General features: G+C 51.8%; 1 protein-coding gene across 2 annotated transcripts in view; it reads right to left on the minus strand.

Annotated features, from left to right (window-relative positions):
- Nucleotides 1-2: 2 nt before the first annotated feature.
- Nucleotides 3-12,751, minus strand: part of PODXL2 (podocalyxin like 2) — a 43,507-nt gene continuing 30,758 nt past the window's right edge. The window contains exons 2-8 of one of the 2 annotated variants that reach the window (XM_047782529.1): nt 10,117-10,165; nt 7,902-8,644; nt 7,324-7,398; nt 3,507-3,663; nt 3,109-3,170; nt 901-1,080; nt 3-391 (exon numbers count right to left, since the gene is read on the minus strand). In XM_047782529.1, coding sequence (XP_047638485.1) covers nt 179-391; nt 901-1,080; nt 3,109-3,170; nt 3,507-3,663; nt 7,324-7,398; nt 7,902-8,644; nt 10,117-10,132 — 1,446 coding nt within the window. In that variant the 5' untranslated portion in view covers nt 10,133-10,165 and the 3' untranslated portion in view covers nt 3-178. The remainder of the gene's footprint in view (nt 392-900; nt 1,081-3,108; nt 3,171-3,506; nt 3,664-7,323; nt 7,399-7,901; nt 8,645-10,116; nt 10,166-12,751) is intronic. The other variant, XM_047782519.1, reaches the window with a different exon arrangement.

Below are 12,751 nucleotides of genomic sequence, written 5' to 3' on the forward strand. Positions count from 1 at the left end.
GCTTAGGCGGACCACGGGCCGGCGTGCTCTCCCGGCGGCTTTAATAGGGTCCCTGGCGCCCCGCGGGGCGTCGGGTCGGGGGGGGGTGGGTAGGGTGGTGCCGAGATGCGTCGAGAGTCACTGGAGGGGGAGGCAGAGGACCCCACGCCGAGGCCCGGGCCGGGCGGGGCTCAGCCCCTCACAGGTGCGTGTCCTCCTCAAACACGTCTGAGTCCTCGGGGTCACGCTTGCCCCCCATGAGCGCGCTCCAGCCCCCCGGGCCGTTGACCGCGCCGCCGCCATTCAGGCTGGGCTGCTTCTCCTGCATCTCCGACTGGCTGTCGCTGGCCACGTCCAGCGTGGGGTTGTCGTGGCAGCCGTTCTCCACGAAGCGCAGCTCCTCGCCGTGCGACTGCGGCGGGAGGGGCGGCTGGGCGGGCGCGCCAGCCCCGCCGCCCCACATCCCTCCGGACCCTCCCTAGACAGGGGACCCCTGGCGGACCCTCGACGGACAGCGGACAGACAGCCCCTTCTGGTCCTGTAGCTCAACTCCTTTCTTAAAATGACCATTGACCCTTTACACTTATCAGCCTTGTGGCCTCCCTGACACCGTCTATCCCTCCACCACCCCAGAGACTCCTAGAAAATAAGGGAGGTGTGCACTGCCCGCCCCCCACTCCCACCCCCAACCGGGGTGTCTGCAAGGCCGCCCTGCCCAGGAGGAACTGGGCCCACAACCCACACCTCCAGCATCTGACAACCAGGAGCTGGGCCCTGGACAAGGACTTCAACTCACAGTACCCACCCCCCAGTAACTGCCACCTCACTCACAAATGAGGACCCCAAGTTTCAGGTGCCTGGCTAGCTGGACCCCCTCTACCACCCGGACCAGGCCCCCTGCCCACCCACCCTCACGCTCACCACGTGTTTCAGCTTGGGCAGCCGGCGCTGCCAGCAGTTATAGAGCAAGCCCAGCACGATGATGACCACACAGATGGCACCGATGACCACCAGCACCACAAAGAGCGTCCCATAGTCACTGCGCACCTGGCTGGCCCGGGCCTGGCAGCTGCTTGTAGTGGAGTAGTTCTGGATGCCAATCTGGGGACAGGAGGGCCGGCTTCTGAGCTGAGGTCCTGGGGTACTAGGTCTCCCCACATTGGAGCTCAGGGTGGGCAATATGCCTGGCCTGTGCTCACCAAGGACTCTGCCCGCCTCCCTTCTCAGCCTTCCCTCACATACTGGCCTCAGCTCTGCCCACCCCAACTCTGCTTGTGCGGAGATCTGGTCCTAAAGGGACTTGCAGGTAGCCTTAACCCCCACCCCCACCCCCACCCCCCCCCAGGTCTGGTCCCATGCTGGCACAGTCCCAACCATCCCCCCACTTTGAAAAAAGACAAAGGCACCTGTGAGCCCCTCTCCTCACTTTTTCCACCACATACCCACCCATTCAGGCTCCTGAAACACTGCTTCCCCTGTGGGGGCAGGGGTGTTCTGCTATCATTCTGGCCATGTGAGCCAGAGAGTGTACATACAGGAGGCTGGGATGATCCACATCCCAGGCCATCCCCAGCCTCTTGGCTTCCTCCTCTGCTCACTGGAGTGGTCCCAATGTGACCAGCACCCTCCCACACAGCAGGCAGTCCTGGGCAGGCTGGCCTTCTCTGTCCAAGAGGCTGCTTTGTCCCAACTGGGCATCTCAGGTGGAGGGGAGCAGGAAAGGTGAAGTGCCACCATCAGATGCCAGGGGGAGGGTGCTGTCTTCTGGCTCCGGGTGCAGAGACCTGGGAGGCCCCCTTTCTGCCACAGGCCCCCTTTCTAAGGCCAGGTACTAGCCCTTCTTCCTGTGAACCACCTATATATTTCTAGTACTTTTCCCTACTCTTAAATTATCAAGGTCAGTGCACATGCTAAATCTGCCACATACACTTCCAGACCCAGCATGCCTTTGGGCCAAGTCAGGCTCAATGAAGTGTTCAGTAAAGCCAGAATACTGAAGAGGGGGCAGGAAGAGGCAGGAGGGTCTGTAGAAGGTTGAGCTCAAGTTTCCACCAGCACCTCCTCCCCCGCCCCCAGTTCATGAACCTCAAATCTGCCAACTTGGAACAGCTCTTGGTGGCCATCCAGGTGGTGCAGATACAGCCTCATGGTGAAAGGCCCAGGCTCTTGAGTCATTTAGGTCTAGTCCAAAGCCTGACTCTACTGCTCACTAGCTGTGCCATCTGGGGCGAGTCACCTCCCTGCTCTGGGCTTCAGCTCTCGTCTTAAATGGGGTATCAACAGTCCTCAACAGGGGCCTCGCTCATTGCCCACAATCCCTGGGTGATGGTGAAGGTGGGATGGGAGAACTGAATGCAATCTGGCCCTTAGCACCCAGTCTGTTTATCAAAACCCCAAACAGCCTCAGAGGCCATCCTTCTGCCCTGCACAGGCTAGATAAGGAGGCAGGACGCATGGGTCACTGAATAAGGAGGCAGGGCCCACAGTCACGCATGCCTCAACTCTGCCATCACACACTACAGGGCCCTGTTGACAGGCCCCTGGATTCCACAGTGAAAGGCAGGAGTCTGGGGGACACCGGGCTGTCCCCAAGGGAGGGGAGGAACTGAGGGTCTCCCCTTCAGAGAAGAGGCATCTGGAGCAGAGGCTGGCCAGCCTGTCTCCTCAGTCCAGGTCTCAGGGCCAGCCAGGCAGCCGGAACCTGTGTTCCCCCACCCCAGCTGACAGAGCACCAGCCAATCCCCAGCAGGGAGTGCCTGGTGATGATTTCTTTTGTGGTTTTGGAAACCATGTCACATCATTCCCACCTAGCCAACTTCTGCACAGCTCCTGGCCCAGACTTGTGCTTCTCCACTGTTGACCCAGAGAACTCCGCTTACCTTCCAACACACCCCACCAAGGTCCACTCCCCTGTGTCCTCCTGACCACTGCCCTCTGCAGCTTGGGTCTGCACCTGGCACCACGTCACCTGCACCGCGACTGGTAGCTCTGTGCTCCTTGGGGGGCTGGGTCTCAGTGACCGGAGCCAAGCCACTCAGGGCCCCTTCACGCCACAGCCTGCAACGCCCTCAGGGAAGGCAGCCCCGCCCCAGAGCTTCAGGGGTACAGGAGCATGGCCTGCACCCTTACCTCCACCAGGCTCCTGCGGATGCCACCCAGCATGGACAGGACGTCTTGAGTGGGCACCACCCCTGGGGAGATATCACCGTCAGCACAGCGCAGCCGCTGCCCATCGGACCCTCCACCCAGACTCCCAACCTCCTCCTGTGACCCAAGAACATGCAGACCATCCTGTACCTGCTTCCCACCCACTGGCTCACATGCAGATGCGCAGAGGCCCACCATGCAACAGGTGTGGCTCCGGGGCGGCTTCTCCCACAGCCCTGCCCCCACTGTATCCATTCGGTCCAGGGGCCACCACCTCCTCTTCTCCAGAACCAACCAGGACTCAGCCCGCTGCCTTGTATCCCCACAAGTGCCCTCCTGCAGCCTCCTGGGAGCTGCTGGGCCAGTGCTGCCCAGCTCACCCTGCTCGCCCACCAAGGTCATCAGAAGATGCTGCTCCTTCTCACTGGGCTTGCTCAGAGAGATGTGCCAGTCCCCATGGCGGCCACTGCCATGGCGGGGCAGCACCTCCTCTACCAGGGCCAGGAGCTGCAGCCCTCGGTGCCGCCGGAACACCTCCTACGAGAGCAGAGAGAGCCCAGTACTTGGTGAGGGGTGGGCCCAGTGACCCCGCCTCTAGGCCCAGCACCCACAGGGGCCACTCAGGCTCCAGGGATCGTGGGAGAGGCTGTGAACTGAGCTTTGGGGGGACTGTGGGAGCAGCAAGATCTGCAGGCCTCCAGGCACCTCCTCCAGCCTTGGCCTCCCACCATGAGGGCACAGGGCCTGCCCAGGGCTACTCACAGGTGAGCTGGGGCACAGACTGCCCACCCGCGACAACACACCCAGGGATTAGGCCAGCGTGTGGAGGACCAGGGGAGCCTACCCATGGGGCCTGAGTGTCCAGCTGTGCCACATGAGGGGTGTGTGTGTGTGTGGGGGAGACAGAGTGCACAGCAATAAGGCCATCAAATAGCAGAATAGGCAAGAGGCCACCTCCCCAAGCTTCCTTCGCCTGTCACTGGAGAGATGGTGCCCAAAGTTGAGGAGTCAAGAAAGATGCCTTTATACACATTGATGGCAGCAGTGACTAGGAGAGGCTGCGGTGGGAAATGCTGGCAGCAGGGCGCAGAGGTGGGGGTGGGGTACTGAGCAGACTTCCTCCTGCTCTCTTGTACCACTCAAATTTTCTTCACCTTGTGGGTACAGAATTACATCATTTAAAAACAAGAACAGGAGGCTGGCACTGGACAGGAACTCAGCCCATGACAGGAACCTGGGCCCATGCCTCCGGCTCATAGCCCACCATTGTTCCCACCTGGCCTCTCTGGGAAGAACCCTCCTCTGGCCTAGTGGTTCCCTTCACCCCCGTGCCCAGCTCCTCTCCAGCAGCCCTCACCCCTGGTACCGCAATCACTGTTTCCAGCCGCTCAGCACTCTCTCTCGGGCACGGCCACAGAGCTGTGAGCCAGGACTGTCCTCAAGGCACAGGCACCTGAAGGCCACCTGGACACCCTGATCTCCTTTCTGCTGGAGCCCAAGCTAAGAAGCATGGCTGTCATGCCATGAAAGTGATGGAAGTTCTTTGTTGCCATGGCAAGTGCCAGGCACAGGCCCTGACGAGCACTGGCACCTACTGGCCTAACAGAAGCCAACTCTGCACCTGGAGAGAACCCAAGCAGCTAGGGGAGCCCAGTGCCTAAACCAGCCCCTAGGAGCTTCTTGTGTGCATGCCAGAGGAAAGGGAGGCCCCAGGCCTGAGCAGGGTGCATGCACTATAACCCTGGGGCCCCACTGCTTGCAAAAGAAACCCCCTCCTACTGGGCAGCGCCTCCCCATGCATGTGTTGCAGCCTGTGCTCCATGGCCTGGGCCGCCCCACATTCTCTGGGTCCAGGTGTCTGCCTGGCTTAAGCCCTAGACCCACCATGTCACTTCTGGGGTGTCTGAAGACTACGTATTTCGTACCACTTGTTTTATAGATGGCAACTAAGTGTCAGTGGCCTGATGGGGAAGCCCTGGCTTTGGAATTACATAAATGTGGGTTCAAATCTTGGTTCTCCCATTTATTAGCTCTGTGACCTTTACCAAAACACTCTACCTTGCTAAGCCTCAGGTTCTCTGTCTGAAAATGTAGGCACTGGTCCTAAAACTGTGGGCTTGCTGTGAGGATTCAAAGAAAAGTGCTTATTCAATCATGGATGCTGGGAGAACTGGACATCCCAGTGGAAAAGAAAAACATACCAGACCCCATACCTCACTCCATACAGAAAAGTCAATTTTAGATGCATTTCAGACCTAACACTTTTAAGAAGTGAGTAAAGACAGCTATCTTCATGATCTTTAAGTAGGTAAATATTTCTAAACTAGACCCCAATCCAGTAACCTTGAAGGAAAAAAATTAATAAATTGGACTATTTTATGATCAAATTCAAAAAAAAATTAACTTCCATTTATCAGAGGATGCTATTAGGAATGAAAAGGCAGGAGTCCCTGCTGTGGCACAATGGGGTAGGTGATGTCTTGGGAGCAATGGGACACAGGTTCAATCCCTGGCTGGCACAGCGGCTGGAGTAGGGATCTAGCTTGCTGCAGCTGCAGCTCAGGTGGCAACTGCAGCTTGGATCTGATCCCTGTCCCAGGAATTCCATATGCTGCAAGGCGGCCAAAAAAGAAAAAGGAAAAAAAAAGAAGGCAGCCAAAAAAGAAGAAGGAAAAAAAAAGAGTGAAACGGCAACACAGCGAGTGGCAGATGATACTTATGTTATGATTGACAGAGATTTCATATTCAGGATATATAAATAATTCATAGGCACCAATTTTAAAAGTCAGATAACTCAATAGATAAATGTGCAGAAGATCTAAATAGGCAGTTCACAAAAAAGAGGCTATCCAGCCGGCCAAAATACACATGAAAAGTTGCTCAACTTCATTAATCACCAGGGAAATACAATCTAAACCCACAGTGATGCTACTACACCACATGCCTTGCAACATGGTTACAGTGAGAAACAAGGCTGCTGGCTGGTAGAGACCTGGCAGCAGGGACACCCTGTGTGTGATCACTGTGCATAGCTGCCAATGGCATCCACTGAAGGGCAGTACATGTGGGTCCATCCAGCCACGTGCCCACCCACCAGAGCCCATGCCCCAGGATGCCCAGAGCATCATACAACAGCCTGCTCCCCAAGGGCCCATCAAGAGTCAAGTGAATAAACAGAATGAAAGTGAACACACCCCAACTATATGCAATGATACAGGAGACTCTCCAAAACTGTACAGTTAAAAATGATCAGGATGAGGAGTTCCTCACCCAACACTACATAGCTGCTGATGTCCCTTCTCCCTGCAGAAGCTGGAAGCTGATTCTCCAACACAGGTAATAAAGGGTCTCTAACCTAGAGAACACCACACACAGTGGTGGGAGCAGCCAGTGAGCTTGCCCGCACACACGTGTTCTAACAGCTCTCTCCCCACCTTGCTCCCAGAGCACAGGCAGCCACCTGTCCTTTCCAAGGACCTCAGTTCACCCATGAGGAAAGACCTAAAGACACTGAGTGAGAAAATTTTCAAGTGATATAGCCCAGCCAGACCATTCTCCTGAGAAGCTGCAGTGAACCCCCCATCTACACTCAAAGCTTCCCCCAGCTTTGTTTTTGTCTTTTAAGGGCCAGACCTGAAGCATATGGAAGTTCCCAGGCAAGGGGATGACTTAGAGCTATAGCTGCCAGCCTACACCACAACCATAGCAACGTAGGATCCGAGCTATGTCTGCGACCTACACCACAGCTCAGAGCAACATGAGATCCTTAACCCACTGAGCAGGGCCAGGGATTAAACCCACATCTTCACACACTATACTGGGTTCTTAACCCACTGAGCCACAATGGGAACTCCACCCCCACCCCAGCTTTTTGATGGCCCTCTTTAAACATCTCTGAACAAACACCACCAGGCATCTGAGGAGAGGATGCGGTAGAAAACCGAGACCACAGTAAACAAATGGGGAAGCAATCTGTACAGAGAGACAGCAGCTCTTCAGGAAGCACTCTCAGTATCCTCAGAGAGGCATGACACAGGCAGAGCTGCCCCTTTAAAGCCAAGAAGCAGGGTAGGGGGAGTGGGCTGGGGGGCAAAAACCCAGAGCCCTTATTAGCATGCTCTTTTCTCAGACAGAGGTGGGAGCCGCTCACCCGGACTCAGAGCCAGGCCTCCCAGGCCACCCAAGCCCAGCACTCACACAGTCCACGTTCTCCGTCATGTTCAGGATGATGTAGTTCTTCCCGGCCAGGTTGCTCCAGTCTCTGCAAATCACCTGTGCAAGGGGACAAGAATGAGGCTGACTGTCCAGAGGCAGAGGAAATGGCATCGGAGGAGTGGGAGGGGATGACAGGTGTAGCTGTGATGTAGGTGGGAGCAGACAGCCCCCATAAGGCACTGAGAGGAGGCAGGAACTGTGGCACAGGTTCCTGGTGTGCACTGGTGGGAGGCTTCCAGAGGCTGACTTTGAAGGCCAAACAATACCTCAGCTGTGGATCAGATGTACAAGCTGGCCTCCCAAGACCCCTCTCCTTTGCTCCTGGTGAGTGTGGGTTGAGGAGGATGTGGAGGTGGGGCTGGCGAGGGTGGCTGTGAGGAGCACGGGGCACCAGAATGAGTGAAAAGTGGGCCGGGGTGCCAAGCTTTCCAAGGCTATTTACTTTGCATGTAAGTGCAATGAGGACACCCACCACAGGGCTGTGTGGCACACCTCCCAGAGTCTCCCAGGGCCTGCAACGCCATCCAGGGGCCAGGCAGACCCTCGCACCTTCCCCTTACCTGTGTGGAGTCCCAGGGCATTCTAGATGGGGCCTCCACGGCCGGCCCTTCCTGGGGCTGCGGGCTGAGGCCTTCTCGCCCCAAGGGAGTAGAGGACAGTGTTGGCTCCACGTCTTGAGGGGCCGGTGGGAGTGAGGCTGAAGCTCCAGGTGGCAGGGGGTTTCTGTCAGGGGCCTCAGCCCCTCTGGGAGCTTCTGTCTGAGAGAACGAGGCCACGGACGGCACCTCCCCTGGCTCGCCAGCCAATCCAGTGGCTCCTGGCGTGGCCTCCTCGATGGTCTCCAACTCTCCCCCAGGCCCTGCGGCCTGCAGCACTGCCCCCCCTGCCCCCAGGCCATCCACGTCCTGACCCCCCAGGGTCACCGGGCTCTGGGAGACTGCAGGTGGGGACAAGCTCAGCTCTAAGCTGCTCCCCACCTCCACACCTGAGGAGGCCTGATCCACAGACTCATCCTGCCTGTGCTCAGAGGTTCCTGCGGTCTGGCTGCTCCGGGTCGGAGGAGAGGTGTGGGCCTGAGTTTGGGCCTCTCCTTGGTATGTGGTCACAGGCAGAAGCTGCTCCTCCTCCTCCTCCTCTTCCTCCTCCACCTCTTCCTCATCCTCCTCCTCTCCGGGGACCACATGCCAGGGTGGCTCCACCAGGCTCATCTTGGGTAGGTGAGAGGGGGCGCTGGGCGCCTCTTGACCCTGGCTGGTGTCTTCCACAGCACCCACCTTCTCAGTCAGGTCCGGAAAAGCATAATCTATGGACAGAGATGCAAAGTTCATTCATTAGCTTCATCGTTCATGGCTTTGCTGAGTGTTTGCTGAGCAGATGATATAACAAAACCAAGAGACCCTCAGGGGCTGGTTGGGAGGCTGGACAGTTGGTCTTGTCAGGAAGGAGCAGGAAACAGACTGGATGTGGGGACACACTGGGGAGAAACAAGGGTCAGGCTGGTCCTTACTTCCCTCATGGGAACAAAATGACATAAATCATGGACGTGGGCAGGTACAAAGTCTGCACAACCTCAGGGGTAGCCCGCTAACAGCTGGCACACATCATCTGTGGTTCTTCGTCTGAGCTCTCATCCAGAGACCTCATCACCCCTTTCCTAATGGGTGTGGAGGGGTCTTCCAGGTGAAACTCCCCACAATGAGGTCTGAGAACACTCTCATCACAGATTCTGACCACTGTCCCAGAACTGCACTCTTACTCCCTCAGTCAGGCCCTGAGCGGGAGAGGAAAGGTGCACGCTGGGCAGAGAGGGGTGCAGGCTGAGCCCACAGGCCCTGAGAGCCTTCTGGGATATTCAGGACCACTGATGGCCCTGGGAGGAAAGCAATCTCCCCATCACCTCTGGGAATGGCATCAAGGTAGAGAACTTAGGCCTCCAGGCACCACAACTTCTGGCTTCTCAACAAACCCGAGGCCCCTTCAGGATAATGACGTGAAAAAAAAAATCACAGACCAGCTTTGTTGGAAATTCATTCAAAGTATCAGAATCTACATCTACGTAGCAACTTTCACTGGCTGCCATTCCATTTAAAGTAAATATCAAAGGCAGTTCTGAAATACTGGGGAGAAATGGAGGGACTGGGTCTGAGGAAATGAGCTCAGCTACTCATTCTCCTCCTCCACCTCTTCCAAAATGAGGAATTTTTTTTTTTTTCACTGTCAAAATGAAAGTCTAAAAAATTTAGATAAATTTCTTGGAGCATGGGAAGCAAATGAGATGACAAAGTCAGATAAACTTGCAGCCAAAATAAACACAGCACAAGCAGTGGAAGAGGGAGCTCCTCATTAACAGGATTAGGGAGAGGACTACCATGGGGTTAGCAAGGACACAGAAGAGAAAATTCAGGAAACAGAAATTTTTTAAAATTCTAATTAGTATCCTCAGAAAGACCCCAAGATATTGTACCCCCAAGATAAGAACAGGCTAATAAAAAAATCAAGTTATCTTTAGAAAAGAAAGTTCTTGGAAACTGAAACTCAACTGTTTAAATGTAAAAATATGATTAAAAAGCTGGAAGAAAAGTCATCAGAGTGAAAGCAAGAAGAAAGGAAAGTTACAGACAGAGATGATCAATATAGGGAGCCTATTATCTGGCTGATATGATTTTTAAAAGGACAGAAATAACATGGAGAGAATAAAATCCAAAGTTCCCAGGCCTCACAGCATGAACCTTCTGAATGGGTTGGCAAACAAGATGAATGATAAAAGACTCACACCTAGCCTCATTCTCATGACATCTCAGCTCTCATAGAACGAACAGGTTACCTACAAAGGAACAAGAAACAGATTATCAAATTATCATCAAGCTTTGCATTAATAACACTAGACCACTGAAAGGAAAAATGTGTTCAAAATTCTGAGGGAAGCTTATTTTGAACTTGCAATTTTATACCCAACTGAACTATCATTCAAGTGTGGTTACGAAATAAAGACATTTTCATATAAGTAAGAACATAAAGGTTTTACTATACACAGATTCTGAGAATTACTTAAGGAAGTTCTCTAAGAAATCCAAAAAGAAGACAAGTGAAATCAAGAAACATGAGAGAAACATGAAAATATATCTCAGGATGGAAGCTGTGTAGCAGGCCTAGGGAACAATCGTCAAATTAGAACAAGGGTCCAGAGGGCTCTAAAAACTAGTACTTTTCATAAGGAAAAGTGTGCTTTTTAGAAGATAAATGATCACTGAAAGCCACTATAATGTGTCAGTGAGCAACTAGAACAGTCTACCCATCCCATTTCTGTTAACTATACTCTTTAAACTAAGAGTTTCCACTCCTCCACCCCTGCACACACTCTGTGGGGAAGCTTAGCCATGCCCCACACAGAGAAGCCAGTCACAACAGCTGGGATGAGGTGAGCAGGTGGAACGGTGGCCACAGTACTGATGAAGAAATTCATGCCAGCCCCCCAAATAGAGCAGCCTAGTACCACCATTACAAACACAAGAGAATGACCAAGATTCATGGACATTTGAGGAAAGTTGGGCTCAGAAAGAAGCCTGAGGGTGAGAAAGCAAAGCAGCTGGCATCTGAGAGAAGGAATAACCTAGTCAACAACAGAGTACTTAGAAGAACTGATCATTCACTAGAAGTGAAACTGAATTTGTAATTTAAAAAAAATCCCTACAAACAAAAGTCCAGGATCAAATGGCTTCAGAGGTGAATTATACCAAATATACCAAGAAGAAACTTATATTGATCATTCTCAAACTCTTCCAAAAGACTGAAGATGAAATACTCCCAAAGACGATCCTGAAGCCACCATCACCCTAATACCAAAACCAAACAAAGATTCCACCAAAAAAGAAAATCAGGAGTTCCCATCGTTTCAGTGGTTAACAAACCTGACTAGCATCCATGACGATGTGGGTTCGATCCCTGGCCTTGTTCAGTGGGCTGTGAGCTGTGGTGTAAGTCACAGACATGGCTTGGATCTTGCATTGCTGTGGCTGTGGCACAGGCTGGTGACTACAGCTCTGATTTGACCCCAGCCTGGGAACCTCCATATGCCTCAGGTGCAGCCCTAAAAAGACAAAAGATAAAAAAAAAATCATAGGGCAAAATCTTCAATGAATATAGATGCAAAAATTCTCAACAAAATTTTAGCCAACCAAATCCAACAACACATAAAAAACATCATACACCACAACTAGGTGCGATTCATTCCAAGTTCATGAGGATGGTTCAACATACACAAATCAATCAATGTAATACACCACATTAACAAAAGAGAAGTCAAAAACCACATGACCAACTCAACAGATACAGAAAAAGCATACGACAAAATCCAACATCCATTCATGATTAAAAAAAAAAAAAAACCTTACTGAAGACGGTAATAGAGGGAACATATCTCAACCTAATAAAAGCCATTTATGACAAACCCACAGCCAACATAATATTCAACACAGAAAAACTGAAAGCATTCCTGCTCAAATCCTGAACAAGATAAGGATGCCCACTCTCCCCACTTTCATTCAACATAGTATTGGAAGTCCTGGCCACAAAAAACACAAGAAATAAAAGGTATCCAGATTGGAAAGAAGATGTAAAGTTGTCACTATATGCAGATGACATGCCATTATGTATAGAATACCCTAAGGACTCTATACAAAAACTACTAGATCTGATAAAGGAATTCAGCAAAGTAGCAGGACATGAGGTTAACATTCAGAAATTGGTTGTGTTTTTGTGTATGAACAATGAAATATCAGAAAAGGAATGTAAAACAGTATCTTTTAAAATTGCATTAAAAAAATACCTAGGAATATTCTGACCAAGGAGGTGAAGAACTTATATGCTAAGAACTATAAAACATTGATAAAAGAATTAAAGGGGATTCAATGAAATGGAAAGATATCCCATGCTCTTTAGAAGAATTAATATTGTTAAAATGGCCATACTACCCAAAGCAATCTACATACTGAATGTGACTCCTTTCAATTTACCCATGACATTTTTCACAGAACTACAACAAATAATCCAAAAATTTATATGGAACCATAAAAGACCCACAACTGCCAAAGCAATCCTGAGGAATAAAAACAGGGCATGAGGCATAACTCCTCCAGACTTAAGACGATACTACAAAGCTACAACAACCAAACTGTGTGGTATTGGTACAAAAACAGACATACAATCAATGGGACAGAATACAAAACCCAGAAATAAACCCAGACATACATGGCAATTAATCTTTGACAAAGGAGCAAAGAATATAAAATGGAGAAAAGACAGTCTCTTGAGCAAATGGTACTGGGAAAATTGTACAGCTGCATATAAATCAATGACATCAGAACACATGCTAACATCATGCACAAAAATAAACTACAGTGGCTTAAATACT

Source organism: Phacochoerus africanus, chromosome 1, assembly GCF_016906955.1.
Source record: "Phacochoerus africanus isolate WHEZ1 chromosome 1, ROS_Pafr_v1, whole genome shotgun sequence".
NCBI classification, from domain to species: Eukaryota; Metazoa; Chordata; class Mammalia; order Artiodactyla; family Suidae; genus Phacochoerus; species Phacochoerus africanus.